This window comes from Lepisma saccharinum, chromosome 2 (assembly GCF_977018435.1).
Source record: "Lepisma saccharinum chromosome 2, izLepSacc3.1, whole genome shotgun sequence".
Lineage (NCBI taxonomy): Eukaryota > Metazoa > Arthropoda > Insecta > Zygentoma > Lepismatidae > Lepisma > Lepisma saccharinum.
In genome coordinates, this window is record NC_139230.1 from 114756009 (window position 1) to 114783218 (window position 27210).

Here is a 27210-nt window from a genome sequence, read left to right on the forward strand (position 1 = left end):
GTACCGTATTGCAGTGTTTAGTTGGTTGGATTTGTATTAACGTCCGCTACATGTACAGAGGCTAATCGAGACGAGTCCTACAACTTATAGTAGAATCCGAGCCGCTTAATGAACTGTGCCTATACCGGGGATCGAACACAGGACAACTTGATTTCAAGACAGCAGCTAGACTATCAGGAGGAGGGGGAATTTTAATCTTTCTAATTCTTAGCATTTAAGAAATAGGTAGTTTGTCTGCTCCTTGATTCTTTACCGTCGTATCTCTCCCTCTCGGATATTTGCAATGATACGGATATATATAATGGAACGAATGAGAGAACATTCCTAACACTCATGCCTTTGCCGGTATTCGAATGAGGAACTAACAAACAGAAATGAAACTTGTCTATTCTGTAGATGTTGAACATCCTCTTACTTATGAAAATTCATTTTTCACACCTGTAAGACCTATTCCTATGGATAATGATTCGATTTGTAGGGGCTGCAGCCACGTTTCCCCTACTTCTTCTCTCACGCATTCATTGGTCGAGCCCTCTCGAGTCCTACTTGCGCAGAAGACTTGCTTTCGTTCAAAATCTTGTGTATGTGCTCTGTATATATTTCTCAATATTAACAATTTTTGTGTAATGTCGTTCGTTGTCATCTTATAGGCAAGGAGTCCCAGGTTTGATTCCTAATGAAGGAATATTGTACAGGATATTTTAGATCCTACTTTACAGTCTGTCCAGTCCTATCTGAGCAAAAACGCTGATTTAGAACTAAACAGATAATATAATTTTTCATCAGTAATTTCAGAAACTTTAAAAATTTCTTAAGATTGGTTGTGATAATAATATTAACTTTTTGTCTGATCGTGTTTCTTACCAATCTTTTAACTTAAATATTTCTCTTATAAATATAACATTTATATATTATTTTTAAGATAACGGACTCAAAGAACTGAAGGGAGGCGGCCTCAGTAGCAGAATTGTAAGTGGAACGCCAAGCGAAGGGTCCAACGTTCGAAAATGGGTACGGAATGGAAGTTCTATTGTGTTTCTTCTTCGTTTATTTCATCAACTCACCATTCATCCTCATTGTCGAGATTAATTTTGAGAGACAGAGAAGTGACTGATAATTATTTATGATAATAATAAAGTAAAAAGAGTATGCAGTAATCACCATCAACATTTTTATATAAAGTTCAGAAATTAATGTTTAAGAATTTTATCCATCCTTGTTGAAAAAAGAAGTCAATAACATTAAAAAGTTCGACGAACAGCTCTGAATCCCGTTCTGACATGAAAGACCATCTACCTACTCTATGTGATCAGAAGTATCCGGACACCCACCTTAAAATAAAGTACAAGTTTGGGCAACCCGTCATCGGGAACACTGGCCGTCAATACAGTGTAGGCCCACCCTTAGCCTTGATGACAGCGTTCACTCTCACAGGCATACTTTCAATCAGGTGCCGGAAGATTTCCTGAGGAATGGCAGCCCATTCCTCGCAGAGCGCCAAAATGATAAGAGGTATTGATGTGGATCGGTGTGGTCTAGCACGAAGTCGGCATCTCAAAACATCCCAGAGATGTTCTATGGGATTCAAATCAGGACTCTGCACAGGCCAGTCCATTAGTGGGACGTTGTTGTCGTCAAACCACTCCTCCACAGGCCCTGCAGTATGGACGGGTGCTCGGTCGTGTTGAAAGACACATTGGTCATCCCCGAACTGGTCTTCGACGGTAGGCAGCATGAAAGCTGTTAAAATGTCACCGTAGGCTTGTGCCGTGACATTGCCATGTAAAGCAACAAGGGGGGGGGGGCAAGCCCCCTCCAGGAGAAACATGATCACACTGTAACCCCGCCATCTCCGAATTACAGTGTCGGCACTATACAGGCTGGTAGATGTCGTTCACTAGGCATTCGCCACACCCACACCCTACCATCGGATCGCCACATTGTGTACTGTGATTCATCACTCCACACAACTGTTTTCCACTGTTCTGTGGTCCAGTTTCGACGCTCCTTGCACCACACGAGGCGGCGTATGACATTTGTCTGTGTGATGTCTGACTTATGGGCAGCTGCTCGGCCATGGCAACCAAGTTGCCGCACCTTGTGCCAAACAGTAATGGTGCTTGGAGTAGATCCTGATGCAGTTCGGAATTCCTGTGTGATGGTGGCGATGGATGATTGACGATAATGCTGTACGACCCTCTTCAACACTCGATGGTCTCTGGAGGTCAACATGGGAGGTTGGCCTGCAATCTTTTGGGTTGTATGTACATATCCCTTCACTATAATAGCGGAAACAGTGGACAGAGGGATGTTTAGGAGGGTGGAAATCTCACACACAAACATCCTACACAAGTGGCACCCAACCAACTGACCACGTTAAAAGTCTGGGAGTTTGTCAGACCATCCCATACTGCTGTCTCACACTGTCTGTAGAGTACTGAGTTCGCTGACTATGTGTTCCATGCAGTAGATGGCAGTACTGTGTCGCCGTCTATGATAAACACACGTTTCACGGCGTGTCCGGATACTTTTGATCACATAGAGTAGGTATGTTTATGCATTGACGAAGTTATCATTTAATTATTTAGCTTTAACACTAGAACCGCGGCTGGGTCATTTTTGACCATTTGGATCTTTTCGTTTTAACAACTTTCACATTTTTTTATTAATCGGATTGAATTTTCGTGACATCCTGTGAAAGGAACATTTATATAAAATATCAGTCTCTTCCTAACTTTATTTTGTGAAATATGAAACGATTATACTGGTACCGCGACGTGGGTCGAAATTGACGAATTTAGGTAAAAATGGCAAAGGAAAAAATGGCAAAGTGAAAATGGCAAGCGGAATAAATGGCAAAGGGAAAAAATGGCAAAAAGAAAAAATGGCAACGGTAGAAATGGCAAGAATAAAAATGGCAAATACAATATACCTATTACGATTTTACATGAAAATTGAGAAATTATGTGTCTTGCATTTCACAGTTTGAAATTATAATTTAATATAATTTTGGTGTCTTTTAACATTAATTTGTCTTTGAATGGATACATTTTATTTGATATTTCCAAAAATAATGTCGTTTATTTCTCTATTTATTTTGGACGGAGTTACTGCCGTTATAGAATCACTTGCTAATAAAAGTTAACCTTTGTAAATAATTTGAAACATGTGTGATTGATGAAACTTAAGGGGGGTGCAGCATAGAATGATTTTTCATCTCGACTGAAAACAAGTTTACGCTGACCAGTCACACATGTTTGTTACTAGTAGGACTTCAAGTCAGCCCTTATCTAACCCCCTCGCACTAAGAGGGACGAACTTGTTTACTTTTTAAAATGAAAATGGTTAAATCTGGGAAAGCTAGAGATAAGCTCTTCTTTCTACAACAGTCTGATCTGAAGAATGTTATAAGGTAGAGGAACAATTTCAAGTGTCGAGGAACATAATCATTCATCTGATTATGATGCTGTGAAGATAGCCAAGTGTCCTAATTTTGGACAGTATAAGAGAACATTGCATACAATATACTTGAAGGTAGAAACAATAAAACAACAAGTTTTTCCATTTGGTGGATAGGAATAAAACCTAGGGAATTGTGCAGAACGTTGTTTAAAAAATTCAAAATATTAACCCTCCCTTCACTATACATATATGAAATGTCATTATATGCGAGAAAAAATATTGCGCTACGAAGTTCAATAGAACATACATATAACACCCGAAATAATCAGCTTCTAAAGCCATACTTCACCAGGTTAACATTAGTTCAAGAAGAACCCGAACATATGGCAATTAAAATATTCAATAACCTACCAAATGATATTAAAGCAGGAAATATGACAAGTTTCAAACACAATTTTTTTTAAAAAAACTATTAGTTAATAAGGAATATTATAGCTTTAGTGAACATCTAGATTGTAAATTATAGAAATTTTGTAACTATATTTTTTATCTGAACTGTACTGAACCCTCCAAATACCAATGTATATGGTTTATATGGAGTAATGCAATTCAAATTCAAACATCCTACAGAGTAAAGACTGTAGGCTTTATTGTGGAAGCTAATCAGGTGCATCCAGCAAGAAAATGAAGCAGTGAAAGCGATCATTCTGCACGCTGAGAGAGGACAACTGCCAAAGAAGAAAACTTGCCACTTTCAACTTTGGCCATTTTTTCCGTTTGCCATTTTTATTTTTGCCATTTTTTCCGTTGCCATTTTTTCCTTTGCCATTTTTACCGTTTTTATAATATATTTTGTTATATTATTGCAACACTGCTGACTACCGTTTTGTTTCTACGTGGCGAACCTCCCTGGTGACAATGGACTCTCCCTTCCAGTTCGTGTTCAAGGCCAGCTTCTCAGCCATGTTGTCAGGCTTTCTTAGGCATAATTTATGTACGCGGTGCAGTTGGAGCCAGAGGGCTAGAGCCTGATGCTCTGTGGTCAGATAAATGGGGACTGCCATTTTGCAAGCTTGTGATGCCTCGGGACAGATTCTGAGACATTATGAGATTTCTGAGGTTCGATCTAAAATCAACCAGATCAGAAAGACTAAAAACTGACAAGCTTGCTCTCATGTCCGAACTCCGAAGTATGGAATGACTTCATTTCAAATAGTCAGATTTGCTATAAACCAGCTGTTCCCATCAAAGTGTCGGTGCAAATTTACTCAGTTCATGGCATCTAAACCAGACAAATACGGACAACAGTTTTGGATGGCAGTTGACAAAGACTCAAAGTACATTCCAAATGCATTCCCATATTTAGGAAAGGATGAACTGCGTGCAAATGACGAACGCCTTGCCGATCGTGTGGTCAAACAGCTTGTCGAGCCCTTCACGAAGAAAGGAATTAAAGTTACCTGTGATAATTATTTCACCTCACTGTCTCTGGCTAATACTCTAAAACGCAAATCTATAGGTATTGTTGGAACTATGAACAAAGCCAGGCGTGAGTGCCAGTTGCTGTAAAGGAGTCTTGCGAGGACTTGTACACTACAGTTGTATTGTAGAACAACGATATCACTCTTACCGTGTACCAATGTAAACCACGAAGAAATGTCTTGATTTTGAGCAGCCTGCATCGAGATGTGGCGATAGGTACAAATGAGAAGAAGAAGCCCGAGACAGTGCTGTTCTACAACACAACAAAGTTTGGTGTTGACGTTGTCGACCAAATGGCAAGAAAGTACTCAGTCCAAGCTCCATCCCAACGTTGAGCAGTGCATACATTTTACAACCTGCTTGACCATGCAGCCATAAATTCATGGATTCTGTATAAGTCTGTGAAATTTCAATTGTCCATTGCACAATTTCAAGACAAGACTTTTATTTTGAAGCTTGGAGAAGAGCTGTCTCAAAACTATGTCAGTCTCAGGTCAGCAGTACCACAAGCTTCAAAGCCTCCAGGTCCACAAGAACAAAAACATGAAGAGGGTCGCAAAAGGTGTCAAGTAAAACGTAAATGCTCTGGGAACAAGACAAACAAAAGGTATAAAACATGACAGAGACCTGTATGCAAGCAGTGTACAAAGCAAGTTTTTTATCTCTGATGTAATTGTGACAACTCAGACTGAACTTCTCTACCAGCACTCTCCTCCATCATTTTTATTTTGTAATAGATATTATGGGTAATGGTGAAATTTTTTTGTGGTCGCGCCTCTGTTCAGGATCCCATTGCCCGTCGGTAAAGAAATTATTGTACTCCTAATTATTTAAATGTGATGTTATTTGGCATTCAGTTGTTTGTGTAAATTACATATTACTGTTGCACTAGTATAACAATGTTACTATATAATAATAATATCACTTATACAATACTATCACTATAATATAGTACTATCACTAATAATATCACTATAATAATATCACTTATATAATAATATTACAATAGTCTTAAATTTGTATTATTGTCGGAGGAGCACATTGTTCAATAAATATTCAGCTGCAGTTCACAGAAATGTGTTGGTTTATTACATGAATGTCTCATTTCATTTTTAGACACATATTACTTGGTGTAAAGTGCAAATAATTAAGAAAAATAGAATGGGTCATTTTTGACCCACTTCCGCGGTTCTAGAGAGTACCAAAAGCACCGCGGTTCTAGTGTTAAAAGAAAACTACTTTCCCCAAATTGGGGCGAAACATCCTTCTCATCCTCCGCTTATGACTCTTGTGCTTCTTTATTTTCACTCCTGGAGCAAAAGTATAATTCGCTCACTGGATGCTACCGCATTTCAAGCGGAGTATCCTCTGTTGAACAAGTCAGAAATTAGAAAACACACATGCCTCAGAACCCTTCCCCGTCGGGATGAAATTTAACTTTTGAGCTCGGACCAAAGCAACGAGGTGTATTTAATTTCAATTTTCAAAAGTTAGAAGAAGTCTGTTTATCCTTTACTTATAAAAACTGAAATAAACTTATATATTGTTACAATTTTGTGTTTCCCACCATAAACTTATATCATCATTTAAAATATTCAGTCCTGCGAAAGTTCAAAATAGAGCGGTCCATAAAACTGTCCTAGAATGGTGTCATGCTAGTTGCACCATATTACTTGTTCAGAATGTATTTTTGTGTACTACTTGGTCCGATCCAGAAAATTTCTGAATACGATTGTGCGATTTTCGTCGCACGATCTACAGAAATATTTACTTTGAGGAATTGGCAACATCGCATCTTATAGTAGGGTGACTTTTCCGATAAAATGTGCCTAAAAATGAACGTCATATGAAAGTCGTGCACCGCTTCCACTATTAAAATATTATTTAATGTACTTGTACTTAATGTTTATTGCCTTATTTAGTTTCATTCGCACTCTATTTCGATAAATTTTACGACTGCAAACTCCCTCAGCAGCCCTACAGCACAAGCCGCTCTGCTTTCGGCCACTATATAGGGGACCAACGCACCCAAAACGTTAAGCGAAATCTTGGTAGAGATATGAACCTTTACCCTTAGATAAAAGCAGAGCATGCTAGAGCTTTTGTCGAAAACAGCGAAAGCAGACGGAAATACCGCTAGCAGAAAGCAATTCTATATTATGTATGCAAGTCTTAACACGATCTCAAAGATTAATATTTGCTTTATTAAAAACACAGAATTATTGAAATAAATAATTATAACTGTTCGAAATTCCATGTAGACAAATTTTAAAGCAATTACTTTCAGTTCACCATTTGTAAAACATGTTTATAATGACGACGTTCAGGGGAATAAACGAAGATAGTGTCCTCGGCACAGGGAGCGCTGGAATTTGTAGAATATAATCCGCTCACCTATCTCAAATTACAAGGTCAGTGTTACAGTGTTTACAACTACCCAGTAAATTACATGATATTTTAGAGTCAGTCTAAAGAACTTGACATTAAAATATTTACCACGCTACACTTTACTGTAAATAAAATAGCGTAGCATTTAATGCTATCACATTATAATCAAGGGGTTTATGATTCTGTTCATGTGCCATGATTTTAAATGTTTCAGATTCCAATTTTAAACTCTATGTCCAGTCAACCCTTAACATTTACGTGCATCAAGAGAATTCAATATAAAATTTAAAAAGAAGAAAAAAGTAAAGTGTTCCCCTGTGCATAGCACCACGCCATGAAGGCGTATAGGGGGTGTGGGGGTAACGCCCCACACTTTCTTGATCCGGTCGTGAGTGGGGGTGATGTGATCAGCATCACGCCCCTGACCGCCTTTACCCCCCAGGGTTTCCCCCAGGTACCCATGTTATTCGACGCTGGGTGGGCGCCGGGGCCGCTTTCACCGTTAGAAAATTTACAATTTATATTTACTACACAAGCTTTGCATTATTTAAATATATTTTAATCGGGAACGACTTTTCTATTTTCGCTCACATAGGCTGGATATAAATAATTTTCATTTTCACCTGGGGAATGAAAACAAAAGAATGTTTTTCATATTCACGTGAATTCGAAGTTGATGTTTTGTTATATTTTTGTCTTGATTTTGACATTTTACTCGTGACTGGTACATTCAATTTGTTATTATTTTGTTAATATTATGTTGATTTTGTTCGGTTTTGACACCTAGGATTGATACCGGTTTACGTAAGGAAAATAACATTTTATTTCTCGATCTGAAAAAGGATATTTCTCTATCGGAAGAATAGTCTTCTTGCATTATTTAAATATATTTTAATCGGGGAACGAATTTTCTATTTTCGCTTTTAAAAATAGGTCGTCCTTAAAATAGATAAAAATATCCAAGTCTTGCACACACCTACGCATATATATAATATAATATATATATGATGGACAAACGAGCGCCTGCGGTCTCTCATTCCACGACCTTATTTACGTCGCCTACTCGCTGGATGCTCCGAAATCCAAGCCAAACATATTTGAATACTGCGTTATATAGAAAATTAACCTCGCTTCTCTAAACGAAGATGCTACAAGAACCTCATGGAATTTAATACACAGCTTCACTAATATTAACGATAAGCTTAATGAATTAAATAGTCTATTCTTACACCTTTTCGACAAACATGCACAACTAAAAAAGAACGCGTCACGCGGCCTGATTCCCCCTGGATGGCCGATAGCATTCTCGCACATATGGCGGAGCGAGATTCGACTCACCGCAGGTTTAAATCTGACAATCGTCTCAAATCTCCAAATACATTAAATAGTTTCAATAACTACCGCGTGTTGAGAAATCGATGTAATCAGGCCGTGCGCAACGCAAAGAGGAGGCTTTCTTACGAATTATTAAATATGCAAGGCAACCCCCGAATGCTGTGGAATAAATTAAGAAATTTAGGACTAGGAGTGAAACGTAACGTAGATCCTACTTGTGTTTCTTCCCTTGATAAATTAAATACGTATTTCTCTCTCTCTAATTCAATGAACAATGATGCTAAAAATGTTACTATTAGAGCTATAGTAGACCACAAAACAGAAATGGCAGAGTTTAATTTTAACCCAGCATATGAGTTCCAAGTTGCAACTGCAATCGGTCGGATCAAATCTGGTTCTGTAGGAGCCGACAACCTCCCATTGCGACTACTAAAGCTGATTTTACCTCATATACTGCCATACATCACTGACACTTTTAATCTTTCTCTGCGCTCTAGGAAATTTTTCCACATAAGTAGAAAATTGCCCACGTTCTTCCTCTCGCCAAGACTGACCCCACCACTTCCGTTGACAATTTCCGACCTATCAGTATTTTTCCCGAGCTATCGAAAGCATTAGAATACATTGCTCACGCCCAAAGCAGCCGATATACAAATGAAGTTCTGGCTCCTTTTCAGTCGGGATTTAGACCTAATCACAGCACTAGCACCGCCATGACTCACATAACCGACGACGTCAGACAAGCGGTGGACTGCAGACATGCGACAGTTTTAGTTTTATTGGACTACACAAAAGCTTTCCATTCACTCGACCATGACATTCTCATTTCCAAGCTAAACTCATTTTTTAATTTCACCTCCTCTGCAACCGCCTGGGTCAAATCCTACTTAACTGGACGTAAACAAAGGGTGGTTTATGATGACAAGTGTTTGGCGCTATCCGAGATCACTTGTGGCGTTCCGCAAGGAAACGTACTCGGCCCTTTATTATTTTCTTTATAATGAAGGGCTCGATGCAATAAGGAGCTAACCCTCACTTCTGTCAAAATTGAGATACACCGTGCAGTACGTGCGGCATGAACGTCTGCTGCATTCACCAAGAGGTGGTGCTGGTGCTGTGTCACATTCGCGCGCAATCACATGGTACCCTTCTTCGAAAGGAACGTACGAACGGAAAGTTCTGTGCAACAAGGTGTCAAGCCACAGGAAAATGTCGGATAACGAGGAAGGTCTGCAGAGCACCTCCTCATATATTTGTGATTCTGATGAGAAAAATGGCCCTCTGTGCTTTGATGACCCAGACTATGTGTGTGGAGTGTCGAGCAGCGAAAGCACCGACTCTGAGGAAAGAAAGAAGTTTTTATTTTTGGTATTTTTTGAAAATGTTGGTTAACACCTTATTGTCTCAGACTTGGGCACGGTGAAAACGGTTGGTAAGTGTGCGTCGTGATTTTAATGCGCAAATCAGCTCACTATGCATTCGTCAGGCCTCTTGCAAGTTGGTACAGTAAAATCATGAACTTATTCTGATGCCAACTGCTGCTAACATAATGAATGTAGGTTAGTACCATATTGCTGATATGATTAATCACGAAGAAATCGACATGACACACGTACATGGTTCCCTAATAATGACAATTTCTGACAACCTACCATCAAGGACATTGCGATAAATCGTATAGAATAGGAAAGGTGGCCTCCCGGATGGCGCAGCGGTATCGTCGTCGCCTTGTAATCAAGGGGTCCCGGGTGCAATTCCCGGTGGAGGCACATAGTGGTTCGGATTCCACTTTAAACTGTAGGTCCAGTCCCGATTAGCCTTACTGTGCATAAGGTAGACTTAAAACAACAAATCAATCAGTCAATCAACAGGAAAGGTATTGTAGAAATAATGTAAAGATAAATAATCAGAATTGTTTTGTCATTTGCAAAAATGATGTGTTTCGGAAATTTCTGTTTGTCGAGTGGATTGGACTGTTATTGCTTAGTGCTAGTTTACATTTTCAAATAAATTTGTTACTCTGATCCATTTCAGAATGACCTTTACATCACAAGGACGACAGAGCGATCTCCTGTGAAACATCCTCCAGCCAGAAAGAGACGATGCAACCAAGATAACTGGGAGAGAGTGAAACGTAAGAGAAGAAGAAAAAAAGGGGAGCAGTACACATCCAGGCACACAAAGGAAGGATGTTGTTCCAGCCAGGAAGATAGGTGAGCCATGTACTTGTCCAAAGAAATGCTGGAACAAAATTAAGGGGGATGCAGAGTTCATTTTTCACACATTCTAGGACTTGGCTGATTATGCAACGCAGAACACATACCTCATGCAAAATATTAGAATTCAGAATACGAAACGTTCCTACACAAAGGGACAATCTTCCAGGAGGTCATTCACATTTTCCTATAATATACAATATACAACAGATGAATGGGCAGATGTGATCAGCAGTGCAAACATAAAGAATAAATTTCATGTAACACGCATGCAGCAAACCGACTTCAAGGATCTCACACCACTTGTGGCATCAATTACCAAGAAAACCACCACAGATGGTAAGGAGCCCCTCAAGTTTAAAGATAAAGAGGCTGCGGTGTTCATGATGGAATCCGCTACTCGCCATATTCTGCATGAGAGTTATTCATACTAGAAAGAAGCGCCAGTATGGGCTAGGTGTACCCTAAAGAAAAGAGGCTGTCCACTGCCAGAGGTACCCCTAAGTGATTTGCCATGCAAGTACAAGGAACAGATTTCCATAGATGTCCGGAAATATTCAGACATAATGTCCCTGTTGGAATGGATCCCTCCAATATACCATAATTTTTATCTCAGCCTTGTTCCGACGGAAGTAGGTGCCGAGGAGAGTGCAGAAATTCTGGATGGACTTGATGACTGAATCATTAGAAGGGCCTGGATCAGTTGAATTGAGAATAGTTTGTGCAACCTGCATTCATGCCACTATTTGGTGTCAGTGCTGAGAATATTTCGGCTGACACTGCATGTCAATTAAACTTTTGTATGTCATATTTTTCTCCCTACAAAATTAACTTTGATTTTTAATTCTTATGTATATTTTTTTTCACAATATAATGGTCATGCATTCCTGTTTGTGGCTTTTGAAATCAACTATACGACAATACAAACAAAATTCAGATTTATGAATTTTTTCAAACTTTCAACCTTTTCAGTCCCAAGGCCATTTTCACAAGTAAGCCTCTCTGTCCCGAGCGATTTTGAGCAAAAGGCAGTTTCAATTCGGAGACTAATTGCCCTAGAGAGATGAGTGATATACCGTTGTACGCGGAATGAACGAGAGATGTTTGTATGTCATATTTTTCTCCCTACAAAATTAACTTTGATTTTTAATTCTTATGTATATTTTTTTTCACAATATAATGGTCATGCATTCCTGTTTGTGGCTTTTGAAATCAACTATACGACAATACAAACAAAATTCAGATTTATGAATTTTTTCAAACTTTCAACCTTTTCAGTCCCAAGGCCATTTTCACAAGTAAGCCTCTCTGTCCCGAGCGATTTTGAGCAAAAGGCAGTTTCAATTCGGAGACTAATTGCCCTAGAGAGATGAGTGATATACCGTTGTACGCGGAATGAACGAGAGATTCAGACTATATAAAATTTATGCAAATTCGGCGTATATGTGGCGGGGGGAGGGGGCTAACTCTCAAAATTCCAAAATTTCGGGAAAAAAATTTGGTTCTCCCACCCTCCCCCCAAGAAAAAAGTACATGACAGTGTCGACATGCACATGGAAATGATCGCTGACATGTAAGGAACACAAAAATATTTGCATTATCATCATATGACCAATGTAACCTGAGTTGTACCCCAAAAAGAAATGGTCTGCACACGACTGATTCAAGCTTCAAAATGCAGCGGTACCTTGAAATGACTTTACCTCAGAGACTATTTGCCCTGAAGATATGAACGATATACCGTTGTACGCAGAATGAATCACAAATTCAAACGATATATAATTAATGCACATTCGGCGTATATATGGAGGAGGAAAGGGTGGAAATTCCCCCCGAAATATTTTTTTTTAAAAAATGGGGATTCGCCCCCCCCCCCCCGCCCCCCGGAAAAAATGGATATGAAAAGTTCAAAATGTACATATAAATTATCGCTGGCATGTAAGAAACAGAAAAATATTTGCATCATTGTCGTATGTCCAATGTAACTTGAGTTGTAACCCCAAAAGAAATGGTCGACACGCCACTGATTCAAGCTTCAAAATGCAGCGGTACCTTGAAATTACTATAGCTCAGAAACTAAATGCCCTAGAGATATGAAAGATATACCGTTGTACGAAGAATGAATCACAGATTCAGACGATATATAATTTATGCACATTCGGCGTACATATGGAGGGGTAAAGGGGGGAAATCCCCTCAAAAATACTTTTCTTTAAAAAATGGTGTTTACCCCCGCCCCCCGAAAAAATGTCAAAATGCACAAAATGCAAAATTTATGCAAATGTGGCGTATTTATGGAGGGGGAAGGGAGAAAACCCCCAAAAATTATTTTAAAAAATTGTCACTTCACCCAAAAAATGTCCTCGCACTTGGGCACAAAACGACACCTACGCACAACATTCACGGATGAAAAGCTAGAACGCAGTGAAAAATGAGCACCGATTCTTGCAGCTGCTTGAAATTCAATTTTTAGACAATGCAGGGTAACCCCTGTCGCAACTTGTGGACAATTGTGCTAAAAAAAACAAAGGTTTCCTTCAGCGGGCTTCGAAATTCCATTCTCACAACGCAGATTCAACAACCAGTCTTCCCCTCCCTCCACCCCCACCCCCTGCTTTCGCCCTCACGGAAAACTTTCATTTTGACATCGGATACTGATAAACAAGCTTCCTTGGAATGCAGTTCACAGGCGGGAGTGAAAAGCATTGCTTTAGAACAACAAAGCCGGTCTTCCTTTGTCGGCAAAAATTTTCCCTTGAAAAGAGACGCACAAGAGAAGTCCCTTTTCCCGCCTTTTCCCCTCCATTTTCATGAAGACAAAAAAAAATTGAAAAAAAAACAACATTTCTGTTAAATACATGTGTTAGGTACAATATAAAAAGAAAATCGAAATTCTAGCCAAAAAATAGAAACGTTATAACGTAAAAACTACGACCTTGACACAGCGTCTCGATCGAGACGCTTGGGACAGTGAGGCTTACTTTTGGGTATCTCGATCGAGACGCTTGGGACTGAAAAGGTCAAATGCTAATATCTCGAAAACAACTTGTTGAGGGTTAGCTCCTTCTTGCACCGAGCTCTTCATAATATATTAATGACCTGCCAAATATCTTGAGACACTGCCGTTACCACCTGTATGCCGATGACCTCCAGTTATACTATTCTGCACCCCCAGTAATGTTAAACAATGGAATTTCTAAGGTTAATGAAGATATAGAAAGGATTGTTAACTGGTCGCTAAACAATGGGATGTATATTAACCCTAATAAATCACAAGCTATTTTGATTTCTTCTGAAACGTTACATAGATCTCAACATTCAACCTTCAATTCTTATAGATTCGACTCACATTCCATTTCAACAAACTGTTAAAGATCTGGGAATTGTATTAGACGGAAATTTACCATGGTCACATCACACAAGTTCCGCGTGTAGGAAAGTTGCTCCCCATCTCTATCAAAGCCAAACTATGTCAGTCCATATACCCTGTCCCAGCTATCTGTGGAGCAGACGAAAGAGAACAAGTCTCTGCGCAAGTAGTGACGCGAGACGGCTCCACCAATGACCAGTGAGAGGAACGGGATTGCGTAAAGGAGGAGTGAGAGGCGACTGGAGTTACCCGATTTCCCTTTTTCGCATTGGCTTGGCCCACTCAATTTCCCTCCTCCTTCTCTTCCGCTATGCGCGCCCTGCTCCACAGTTAGTTGGGACAGGATATAGTTTTATGTCATTTAGATTATTGTGACGTAGCGTATTCCAGCTTAACAGGTGAGTCAGCTAGACGTCTGCAGATTGTTCAAAATGCCTGCGCACGATACATTATTAATTTAAAATATTGGGACCACCTATCATCTTATTTTCTCAAATTGGGGTGGCTACGCATGCAAGAAAGACGAACGCTGCGCTCTCTGATTTTACTTTACAAAGTTCTCAACCTCCAGTCACCTTCCTATCTCCTCTCTCGCATCCAATTTCTTCACGAATTTCACGATAGCGACACCAGATCACGCAGCTCCTCATCTCTCTCTATCTTCTCCAACTCTTTCTCCGTATCCGCTGTAAGGCTGTGGAACCAGTTGCCAGAAAGCACTAGAGCAGTAAGCTCCGTCGCTTCCTTTAGAAGATGTGTTCACATGTAACGCTTTATATAAAGATTGACCAAGTTGAGATCTTCAACTGAGATAAGTTAGAATCAACATCCCGTTTCTTCTCACGAAGAGCAATAAAAGGAAAATAAGAAATTAGGTGAGTGAAGAAACCTTATGAGTTGTATCACCGAAGAGAAGGCAAACCCTCTTTCCACCGAGTGTTTTTGTGATCAGCGTACATGCAAGAAGTCTTAACTTCGAATCCAGGGAAAGGCAACATCTTTGCCTCATCATTTATTTAATCTATTCGTTATTTATCCACACGCTCGCGATTAACATAAAGTAGTTGAAATGAGACATAAAATAACCAGAAATGGAAATACCAATAGAGAAAGCGAGAGGCAGAAGATTTCTCTTCTCTGACCGCCAGCGTGTGTGATGAAATCGTGGATTGTGTTTGAGGTTAAATACTGTGGTACGAAAATGAAAGAAAAGAACAGCAATACATTTCAGAATACGACATGATCGTTAATATGATAGTAGAAAACATTGATAAATCACGAAACAAGTTTTTTATTTTTTCAAATTTTTATTTTAAAAATCAGGAATGATGGCTCCATAACACCTGTCAAACTTATAACATCAAAAGATTTCTTTTCAAGGTGCCAACAATATTTTAGATCTATTTAAGTTGGTATTTTTTAAACGAAGTGATCTATCGGTTGAAATCTATCGGTTCTGAATTTGAATCCCTGCTAGATAAACGTATTTGTAATCATCCTTTTATCTTCTGTCTGATTATCGTCATATTTTTTTAAAAAGAATCCATGGAAATGCATTAATTCCACAAAATAAATGAAACGCAGTAGAAGAGCCCTTTGAACAGGGTTCCATTTAACGTTGAGCTCATTTCGTGACCTCTCGTGATGCGGAATGTCACTGTTCAAAGTGATTGTGGGTTCCATAGCAGATATTTCACTGGAAACAATATCCCTTGGTTCATTTGAGTAAAAGCGTGTATTCAGCTGCCAGGCTGGCTCCATTCAATTATTGCAGCGGGGTCTGGGGACTTGTCGACTAGTGTGATTTTGATTTTGGCGATATCCACAGAGCTATTCTGTGGAAGAGCTTCATCGATCCCGACGTGACTTCATGAGCAGGAACTAACTGTCAGCGTGGTTCTATTAAGACAATGCGAGCGGCAATATATATCAGACCTTGGATTTGCATTTGAATATTTCATTTGATAACACTCTGTGGCATATACATTGAATATATTTCTAAATATATTATATTACAATTTACGCATAATAAGCTCACTTATAGAAAATTTGTTCGGCTATACACATATTGCAAGCTAATGGGTTTTTCTGACCCTCTCCAACATATGCTTAAAATATATTATATTTCATTTCTAAAACTATAAATCTTTTGTTAGATACATTTTCATTTAAAAAAGAAGAAATAACAAGTCAGGAAAACAATTGTTTACAGAATAAGTGAAACGTTTTCATGCGTTGTCACACCGTGGAATCAATAAAATGAAATTTGTAAATAAATCTTGGAAAACAGAATTGATTGACAGAAGACTGGCATGAGAAAAAACGCTGAAATTCGGCAAGGAAATTACGAAGAATCCACGAGTTTGCTCACTTTAGTTTTCGAAACATGATTATATATTATGATGTAAATAAAGTTTTATATTTTACTTTATAAATGAAACATTTTATTTCGAAAAGTCACTAAGTGTCTTGTCCAATGCATCCAGATAAGCAATGTATTATGTGTGGAATTTGGAACAGGAGCAAGTATTAAGTGCGAACATGAAAATAGTTTGAGAATGAATTAGTATATTAAATGTAACCTGAAATAGAAAATTGACATGTGCTAATATTGCTGTTTCATTCAGTACGATGTCATTTTTCATTGAAGATAGCCTGTAATCCTGGTCATGAAATTGGGAATTCTATTGTAATGCTATTATTAAACCAGCCTGTTTTCTTTTATTTCTTTTAGGAAGAACTTCAAAGATATGTTTGCAATTTTCTCCTGCATTGCAAATACAGGCCAACTGCTTTATTTTCGAAAGCCCCAGTTACAACATAAGGTGTAGATGATACAGCACTGCTTTGAAGGACCAGTTGTGGAAGATATTTGTTTTAGTAACTTTGTAAAGATTTACTATGAGCTGGTAACTATGACCAGGCAGTAGTCTGTTTTCTTCCTACAGCAAGATTCTGTGACACAAATACAGATGTATATGGGGGGCAAGTACTGCCAAATCTGTTCTTTTTTTTGTTCTGCATACATGTATAGCTTCCTTTGTAACCATTTTTGTTCTACTGTTTGGAATTTTTCGTTAGTTCTTTAATAAGTAATTCAACAATGGTTATGGGCCCAGGCGCCTTATGTGAACTGTACGAAAGAAGTGAAGATAGACTTGTAAAGTATCACTTGTGACGATTGAAGATGTCGGGCGATAAGTCTACTGCAAATATGCAAATTAACTGGAACTAATTATGCATCATGGAGCTACCAAATTAAGATAGCGTTAATGGTAAACGATTTATGACAATCGTGGATCCAGAAGGAAGTCCGCCTGATGTGGAAAATGATGCAGAGGAATAACGCAAGTTAAAAACGCGACAATGTAAGGCATTAGCAAAAATTGCGCTTGCGATTTGTGATGAACAGCAAATGCACATAAGACACTGCGAAAGAAGTGTGGGAAGAACCACAAAGGTTGTATGCACTACTTGATAGCAAGTTTCGAATTGTGCAATTGCGAAGAAAGTTTCTCTCACAAAGGTTGGGTGACTGTGAAAATGTGGAAATTTATTTGGGAAAAATAAATGAAACTGACAGAACTGTGCAGTGTTGGTGATAAAATTGGAGATGGAGATTTGACTATGACAGTGTGGTTTGTCTGACGACTGGGATACAGTGGTCTCCTCTCTATGTAATCTACTCCTCGTACATGTACAACGCTGAAGAGACGTCTGATCGCGGAAGCTGCGAGACGACAGGAAATTGAATTTAAAAGACAATCCGCTATTTTCGTGAAGAAAAAGACAGTAACGCCTTTTACGATAACTAAGAAACAGATGGATGTGTCACCTCCCCAACACCAACGTGTGATAATTTGTTATAAATGTAAAGAGAGTGGACATTTTGCTAGGGACTGTATAAGGTGCCATCAAATGAAAAGGTCCATTTCCATGTACAGAGTATATTACTGACATTGACTACACATATTCGCCATATGAGGTAAGGCACTTATCCCACTTGGGTACCAACTGATGAATGCCTTGGTAGAAGAAGTCCTTGGGTTGTGAGGCAAACCATTCTGTCACTGCCACCTGCAGATCTGCGTCCTACGCATAGCGGCGACCTCTGAGGTGTTTCTTCATTGGGCTGAAAATGTGGAAATCACATGGACTCAAGTCAGGACTGTAAGCAGGGTGGTTGAGGAATTCAACAGGTCCTGTGTTTGAATGGCGACATGGGGACGAGCATTATCGTGCAGTAAAATGATGCGTGTTCTGAGGTGAGAAATGTCGGGCAACAACATCAGCCAGCAAGATCATGGTGACCGTATTATTCGATGACCGTGGTGCCCTGCTAGTGGAGTTCCTTCCAAAAGAACACACCTAATGCCAACACGTACTGCGAAACACTGCGTCGTCTGCGGACAGCAATAAAACATAAGCGACCGATGATTTTTCCTCTCTCCTCTCAATTCCAGTCCCACGTAATTCCTTATCAATTCGAAGCTCAGGAACTTGAGAAAGTGTTTCCCTTGATCTTAATATTCTATTGTATTTCCTTTCTTTGTTACACGAAACACAATTCTTGATATATGTATACGATGTGTCCATCTATGCGTGTCCGTTTCAAGCGTTTCTCAGCATGCTTTGATGAGCAAGGACGACTTTCAGAAAACAAGTGGGAGGATGAAGTATCTGCTTCTAGTCTTCTTAAGGACTTGATATTGGTAAAATTGGCTCGACACATGCGATGAAATTTTTGAGCCGATAAATCATGCATCTTCATTCTCAATCAAAATTTCTGCTCACGGCAGCACTGTACAAAACTGTCTATGTCTTTTGGTGAATGCATTTCCCCCACATATAATATAACTTCTCTGGTCCGTCTTCTGTTTTTACAGATTTTTACTTTCTTAAAAGCAGACATTTCGGCTGTAATAACTAATGACGAGTATACACGTATGTTATGATGTCCTTCTGAACACTCCAACGTACTTCACCTCAGCAACTGCAGTCTTGGAGACCAACGAGTATCTGGCGTAAAACCTACGGTCAGCACAATCCTTTGTAGGTTGTTTGATTTGAGATTTTCTTTTTAAGTACACTTTATGCACAGATAGTGGACCTACAGTTTAAAGTGGGATCCGAACAACTTTGTGCCTCCACAGGGTATCGAACCCGGGTCCCCTCGATCACAAGGCGACGACGTTATACTAAGACATCGGGGAGGCTACCTTTGTATGGTTGTATGAATTGTCTCCTGTGTATTGCTCATAGGAATATACGTATGTGCTGAGTGCTCCAGTACCGCCTCGGTTTTTACCCTGGATGAAGAGATTGTAGAGACACGCATGGAGATTTCTTATACATTGTAAGGGGCTTGGCCTCATATAATAAGACGGGTGAAAATAGCTTAAATGCTGACGCATACAAAATTTTAATTTCAAACAATCAATAACATTCTTCCATGAACATCGGTAACAATTAAACAAAATTAATGTCTAGTTAATGTTACAACAACAAAACAACTATGATTTTTATTATTATTATTATTAATAATAATAACAATACTAATATCAATTATTATGATGATTATTAAATGTTATTACATGTATATAACAATAATATACTATTCAATAGTCAATACCAGTTACAATACGTGTAATTAAATAGGACTAAGGATACATGCTACTAGAAGAATTCGATGCACACACTACATAATTAATTTGTTTTATATGAATGCTAAGGTGAAAACCAACAAGTGTAATACGTCAAATTAAAGACAAGCGTTTACGCTACAATGTTTGCTTGGAACATTTTCTTCTCAGATGCCTAGATTATTAATAAATTAATGATAAATAGAAAATTAATAGTAAAAAATACGATTTTTTTACTAATCCGTGATTAACTACTTAACGGTTGCTCCTATCGAAAAACTAGAGATAACATTATATATAGAACACATATTAAACTTTCATTTAAAAAAAAGGTTCGTTGAGATCGGGCCGTTGGTTTCAGAGATATAGTCACTTTTTAAAATGTCAATATCCGCCATCTTGGATTGGCCGCCATTTCTATTAGCTACCACTTTGAGATGACAAGCATGTTTTTTTTGTATCCTTAGACCCCATTTAACTGTGGTATAAAGGAAAATTAGTACCCCCCAATTATACCAACATCTTGGCTGGTCCGTATACTAAATAGGAAAGTAAACCCGGCAACCATTTATGAGTAGTTATGACACATAAAGGGAAATGTCAGTACTCGAACTTGTGCATTCCGATCTCATGGCACCTTTGGATGTGAAAAGTTTAGGTGGCGCTCGATATATATTAAGCATAATAGATGATGCAAGTAGGTATACATAGGCCTAGTTTTTGAAATCCAAAGATGATGTGTTTAGGACATTTAGGAATTGGGAAATGGAAGTTGAAAATCAAACTGGAAAAAGTTTGAAAATAATACGAACTGATAATGGGTTGGAATTCTGTTCGAAGAAATGGGATGACTTTTGTAGGGATCATCGAATAATTCATGAAAGAACAATGGTATATACACTAGGACAACATGGGGTGGCCGAACGTATATGAATCATGTGAAAAGTGCATTCAGTGATAGTAACATATGAAGGACACTTTGGGCTGAAGTAACATACACAGCAGCGTACATTAGAAATCGTACAACAAATAGTCATAATGAAGCAAAAACCCCATATGAACTGTGGACTGGAAACACCTAGTGTGAGACATCTTAAAGCCATTGGATGTGAAGTTTTTGTACACACACCAAAGCAAGAGCGTACTTCAAAATTAAGTACAAGAGCTGAACAGGGTATACTGATTGGATATGCAATTTGTGGACGAGGATACCGAATTTGGATGCCAGGAGACAATAAAATTATAAAGTCGAGGGATTGTGTATTCAAAGAAGATGGTAACAAAGTTGAAGAGCATGACAACTCCCAAGACAAAGGAAATTGAAAGGAAGAAGTAATATTTTTCAATGAAGATGACCAAGCAGAATCAGAATTTAACTTGAAAAATATGTTCCAAGAAGAAGAAGATGAAATGGGTGAAAAATCTGAAGAAAACTTAACCAGAAAACATCATATGACACTAAGAAAGAATCCGACTAGGAAAGAACATTGCCGTAATCAGACAATAAATGAGCAGTCATACTCAGTCCAAAATGAGTACGATTAAGATCCTACAACATTTGAAGAGGCAATGAATGGTAATGAAGCTGGACATTGGGTTGAAGCCATGCAAGAAGAGATAGAATCACTAAAGGAACATAATGTTTAGGAATTAGTAGAATTACCACACGGTGTCACACTTGTTGATTGCAAATGGGTATTCAAGAAAAAGAAAAATTTGCGCTTCAAAGCACGACTAGTAGCTAAAGGTTTCACACAGAAAAAGGGCATAGATTATAATGACATTTATGCTCCTGTACCTAGTTTTCACACAACTAGATTACTTACTGCAATTGCTGTCGAAAAATGATGGATACTCTACCAATATGATGTGAACAATACTTATTTACATAGTGAACTGAAGGAGACTATATATATGAAACAACCAGAAGACTATGTAAAAATGGGACATGAGAGGCTGTATTGCAGACTGAAAAAGTCTATATATGGCTTAAAACAAATTGGAAGATGTTGGAATGAATATTTGGATGAGAGACTAACAATGAAAGGGTTTATTAGAAACAAAGTTGAGCCTTGTGTTTACAGTTTAGACTCAAAAATGGGAAGATTGATACTAATAGTATACGTTGATGATATACTGGCCATATCACAAAATGAAGCAGCGAGACAATGGCTGAAGACATGTTTGGAATCGTGAAATATATGGGATTAGCATAACATTTGCTAGGGGTGAAATTCAATTATCTAGATACCGGTGGGATAACATTATCACAGGAAGATTATGTTGATCAGTTGGTGAAAAGATTTTAATTACAAGATGCCAAGAATGTTCATATACCAATGGAAAATCGACCTGAATTCTCAGATGAAGATGGACAGGAAGTTGATGTCCATTATCGAGAACTTATTGGTGGGCTATTATATTTATCTCAAAGGACCAGACCAGATATAGCATTTGCCGTTGGTAAACTAGCACAATATTGTTCCAAATATAATAAAAAACATTGGAAAGCAGCGAAAAGAATTCTTCGATATGTGAAGACTATCAAACATTATGGTATTACATATCAACCTGTAGGAAAACCAATGGTGGCATACTGCGATGCTGTCTGCGCGAACTGTGAAGAGGATCGCAAGAGCATTGCTGGTTACTGGGTCATTCTTGGAAATGTTCCCATTATTTGGAAAAGCATAAAGCAAACTGCAATTACATTAAGTACCATGGAAGCTGAATATGTAGCATTAGCGTCTTGTGCACTTGAAATTACTGGGATGAAATAAATGCTGAATTCACTTAAATGAGAAGATGCAGATGTGGTACCAACAGTGATCAAAAGCGACAGTCAAGCAGCTATTGGACATACTAACAACTTTGTGGATAAGTCAAGAACCATGCACATTGCAATAAAACATCACTTCATAAGAGAGATAGTAATGCAAGGAGTTGTGGATGTGCAATTTGTGTCAAGTGAAAATAATCCAGCAGACTTATTTACCAAATCACTATGTCGGAATCTGCATGCGAAACATTGTAAAAGTATTATTCATAATGCTGTCTAAAATAAAATGGTGCGAGATGATATTAGATGTTTGTAAGATATCATTTCGAGGGGGGGATTGTAGGAGATATTTGTTTTAGTAACTTTGTAAAGACTTACTATGAGCTGGCAACTATGACCAGGCAGTAGTCTGTTTTCTTCCTACTGCAAGATTCTGTGACACATACAGATATATATGTGGGGCAAGTACTGCCAATTTTTTTTTTTTTTTTTTTTTAGTTCTGCATACTTGTAACCATTTTTGTTCTACTGTTTGGAATTTTTCGTTAGTTCTTTAATAAATAATTCAACACGAGTGCGTATATAATAGTTTCGTCTGTTTTTGTGTTATTTTTGCCTATCATAATTAAAGATCCTGGTATTCACATCGTTGTCGCAATATTTAAAAATATCGCGTAACTTCAACGTTTTTTCCATGATAGCCATCGCCACGCGCTATTACTAACTGAAAGTAAACAAGGATGTCTCCTAGATAGAGCGGTCATATTGGAAGCAACACTAGCGCTCAGGTGGTAATTTTAATCGCGAATAACGTTCTCTTAGTTTATTTCACTTCAGACCATCCCTACATCTATCTACTATATCTACATCTACATCTACATCTACATCTACATCTACATCTTTATCTATATCTATATCTATATCTATATCTATACATAAGGAAAAGTGCCCAAATAAGAGACACCGGGTTAACATCTCCAGTATATTCTGCCATTATACTTTGTCCCAGCTAACTGTGGAGCAGGAAAACGAAAACAAGTCTCTGAGCAAGTAGTGACGCGAGACGGCTCCGCCAATGAACACGTAAGAGGAACGGAATTTCGTGGAGTGGGGGGAAGCGACTGCAGTTACCAGCCTTCCCAGCAGCGTGTACTGCATCGCTCTGGCCACTCAATTTCCTCACATCTCTGACGCTATGCGCGGCCTTGCTCCACAGTTAGCTGAGACAAGGTATAGTCGGCAACTAGGGATACTCAGTGCTTGTGCTTCGAAGGCACGACGCCTTTGTCCGACGTCACTTGAAAGTGAACAAGGAATCTGAGAGCACGCCGAATTATTTGCCACATTTTGAATTTTTGTTGTGGTTTTTATCGGTGATCAAAACAGCAGTGAAGATAAGCTACAACAAATTTAGTATTAATTGTATCAATGTGCTGAAAAAATATTACATACAATAGGATAGATAACTAATACAGAAGATTACAATTGTGACCTGGAGCGATCGTTTTATATTTATTCATTGCGTTCCCTAATAAGAGATAGCTATGGTTCCTATGAAGAGATAGTATCGCTTGATTAGAACCTTTATTTTTTTTATATACATTTCAAACAAAATCTTTGGTAATAACTTTTTCGATTAATGCTCCATTTTCATGAGAAACCACTTCAGTGCAATTGTGAATTTCCTTCTGATGTTAAATACAATTTAAACAACTGCTCCAGGGACGAAGAATACAATGTTGAAATGGAATTAATTGATTCTAGTAACTCGAATATGGAGGAAATGAAGATGACGCGGATTGTTCATTTTGCTGTAGACTTTTTCAGAGGACATCAGGGGGAAGAAGTGGACTCAGCGTTCGAAATACAGTCGGAAACTGCGGCGCTGACGAATAACTTTTCATTTGTCCTACTTGCTCCAAACAGCGCAAATATCAAATGGAGTGGTCAGCAAAGTAATTGTGAGAGTTAATCAAATTAACACTAAAATATTTAGAAAAAAAATACTTCAATTCTACCTAGGAAATGTCACATAAACAAAAAGAATTGGCTGTTGGTAGGGGTTGCCACTATTGTACTGATACCTTCAATTTTAAAATGTTCCTAACTTTATTAAAGTGTATATGATTTAACTGTGTTAGGGATTTCTTCAGTTTTCAGCTCAGTAATGACAATTTTTTATCTATGTTTAAAAATAAATGTAAAAAATGCACGTATATCTTATTTCGAAGAGCTTTCCCAAACACCACTCTTTCCTATTTAAAAAAATAATAATAATTATTATTATTATCTGAAAATTTTGTTGTCAATTCTAAAAACTAGACGAGATAAAAATATTTATTTGCACCTTTATTTCCACATCATAGGCAGTTAACAAAAGTGTCTCTTATTTGGGTACTTTACCTTATATTTTAATATATATATATATATATATATATATATATATATATATATATATATAATTACATATATATACATTTTGATAATCACATTTAATTTGAGAACAGTATTATTATGCGGTTGAAGAAGTTAAACATTGTATATAGTTACAAGAATCAAGAGGGTGTAGACGATATTTCACAAACATTGTTATAGCTCTTGTCCAGTCTTACGTCGGGTGCCTTACATGCTGGCAAGGAAAGTGGGGATCGGGGAAGCGACCAATCCAGCATGATAAGAAACCCAGTAGCCTGTAGAACGAGGTGGGCGCAGTACTTATTCCAGCCACGTCTTAACTCTCGGCGCCACCGCTGTTATCTGGTTGGGTTGCTGCGTATTCGCCGCTCTCCACTTCCCTTGCCAGCATGAGGGCCGCCCGCCGTAAGACTAGACAATAGCTATAGTCATAGTCATAAACCCTCATTTCCTATAAAATCATTTTCAGTGTTAACCTTTCAGTTCTAGAGAATTTGTATCGGTTTTTTCCCATAATTTCTGAATAAGAAATAATTTTGTAAAGTACCCCATTACCACTAAAAATTTAAGCATATCAAATTAATTTGATTTTCTTTATCCTACCATTATTATAATCATTAGCTTATTAACCATTTTCATAAGATAAATCCGTAACCCTGAACATGGATTTGTACGATATTACCATAGTGGAATTACTTTTCTTCAAGAACTTATAATATTGCAGTTATTAACACTGATCAATAAACAAAATAGAGTTGGAAAGTAACAGGAATTTCTCTTCATTATTTGATAAATTATCGAGGTTACTATTACTTTGAACATAAAGGAAATTTACTCGTAGAGGAGAAGGTCTAAACATGGGTGAAGTTTTAAATATGGGTTTTGGAGTTATCAGCGCTCCCGGGTGCTGCAGCCTGGCAGATGCTATGGGAAATGGTTATCTGTCAAGGACAAAGGTTGCGGCGCCAATTTGAAAGAGAAAGTGGTGGTTAGTTTCGGCCTTGGACGCTGTTATAGAATTGCGACCTCCGAAAACTTTTTGCAGTTATGTTTTAACTCAGCGTTTTCTGAATTCTCATCTGCTTTGTATAGGCTATGATATTAGCGGTGCATAAAACAAATGTGGGCTTTTACAATGCCATGATTTGTTTGTGAAACATGTACAACAGAGAGTGAAAATAAATTGATGAAGAAAAATAGCGTGATGGTCTAAATATGGGCTATGACATAAGGTCTAATCAGATTTTCAACAAATATTTGGATGTTTTTCTTAATTTCGATTTTTCCCATTCCGCGTGATTTTCAAAACAACAGATTATTCATAAATGTGAATTTCATAATGTTTTAGCGATAAATGATTTTTTTGTAAAATTTTAATTGCATTTTGTGATATTGCCACTAGTAGCCCATATTTAGACCACAATTTTGAAATACATCATTTTACCATTTTTTGGAAATAACCTTTTTTTTAAAAAAAAGAAATGGAGACCTTCTGTACTTTAGCATGCTATTACATTTAAGTATATATTTCATAGATATGCATTTTAAAGGGCAGGTGCTTGATATATTAACTTTTTCCCTCTGAAAATGACAACATAAAAAAGGGGGCCCATATTTAGACCTTTTCTTCTACAACTTTGCTTTCTTTCTTCTTCGTCTAATTTATTTAAAAAGTGAACTGTTTATTCTGTAGAAACTACTTTTGTGCGTGTTAAAGAATTGTAAAAAAAATATTCGAGTAGCGTTGAAAATTAAATTGTAGCTTGAAATATGTCTAATGCAGTGTTTTTGCACGGTATATGCACAATAATCATAACATTTATTTCAGCGCCCGATGCAGTAAGAACGTTACTATTTTTATATTTACTTTTAAATTAACAGTTTCACATGTAAACAAGTATATCGTTAACAAATTGCCATGCTAAATATTACTAAGCTTCATGAACATTTATGAAGTATGTAAGTACATTTAAGTGTGTAGCCTACTTACTTTGTTATCTGGGGAAGGAACAAGGCCCCCACAGCTTTGGCAAGTGACACTACGACATTCTACACATTCATGTCCTGGAGGACCGCTATGGCCTGACACCTGAAATAAAATGATTTCATTAGAATTCCAAGAATATACAAAGACATCTGAATATATAGCTATAGGTATGTTTGCACATCAACTTGTATTAA

At 37.9% G+C, this 27210-nt stretch overlaps 1 protein-coding gene across 1 annotated transcript in view; it reads right to left on the minus strand.

Moving 5' to 3' along the window:
* The window catches only part of LOC145984124 (uncharacterized), a 928179-nt gene that overhangs the window by 625959 nt on the left and 275010 nt on the right, over window positions 1-27210 (minus strand). Inside the window, exon 4 of the mRNA XM_083117559.1 lies at window positions 27020-27118. Within this exon, the coding sequence (XP_082973685.1) occupies window positions 27020-27118 (99 nt within the window). The remainder of the gene's footprint in view (window positions 1-27019; window positions 27119-27210) is intronic.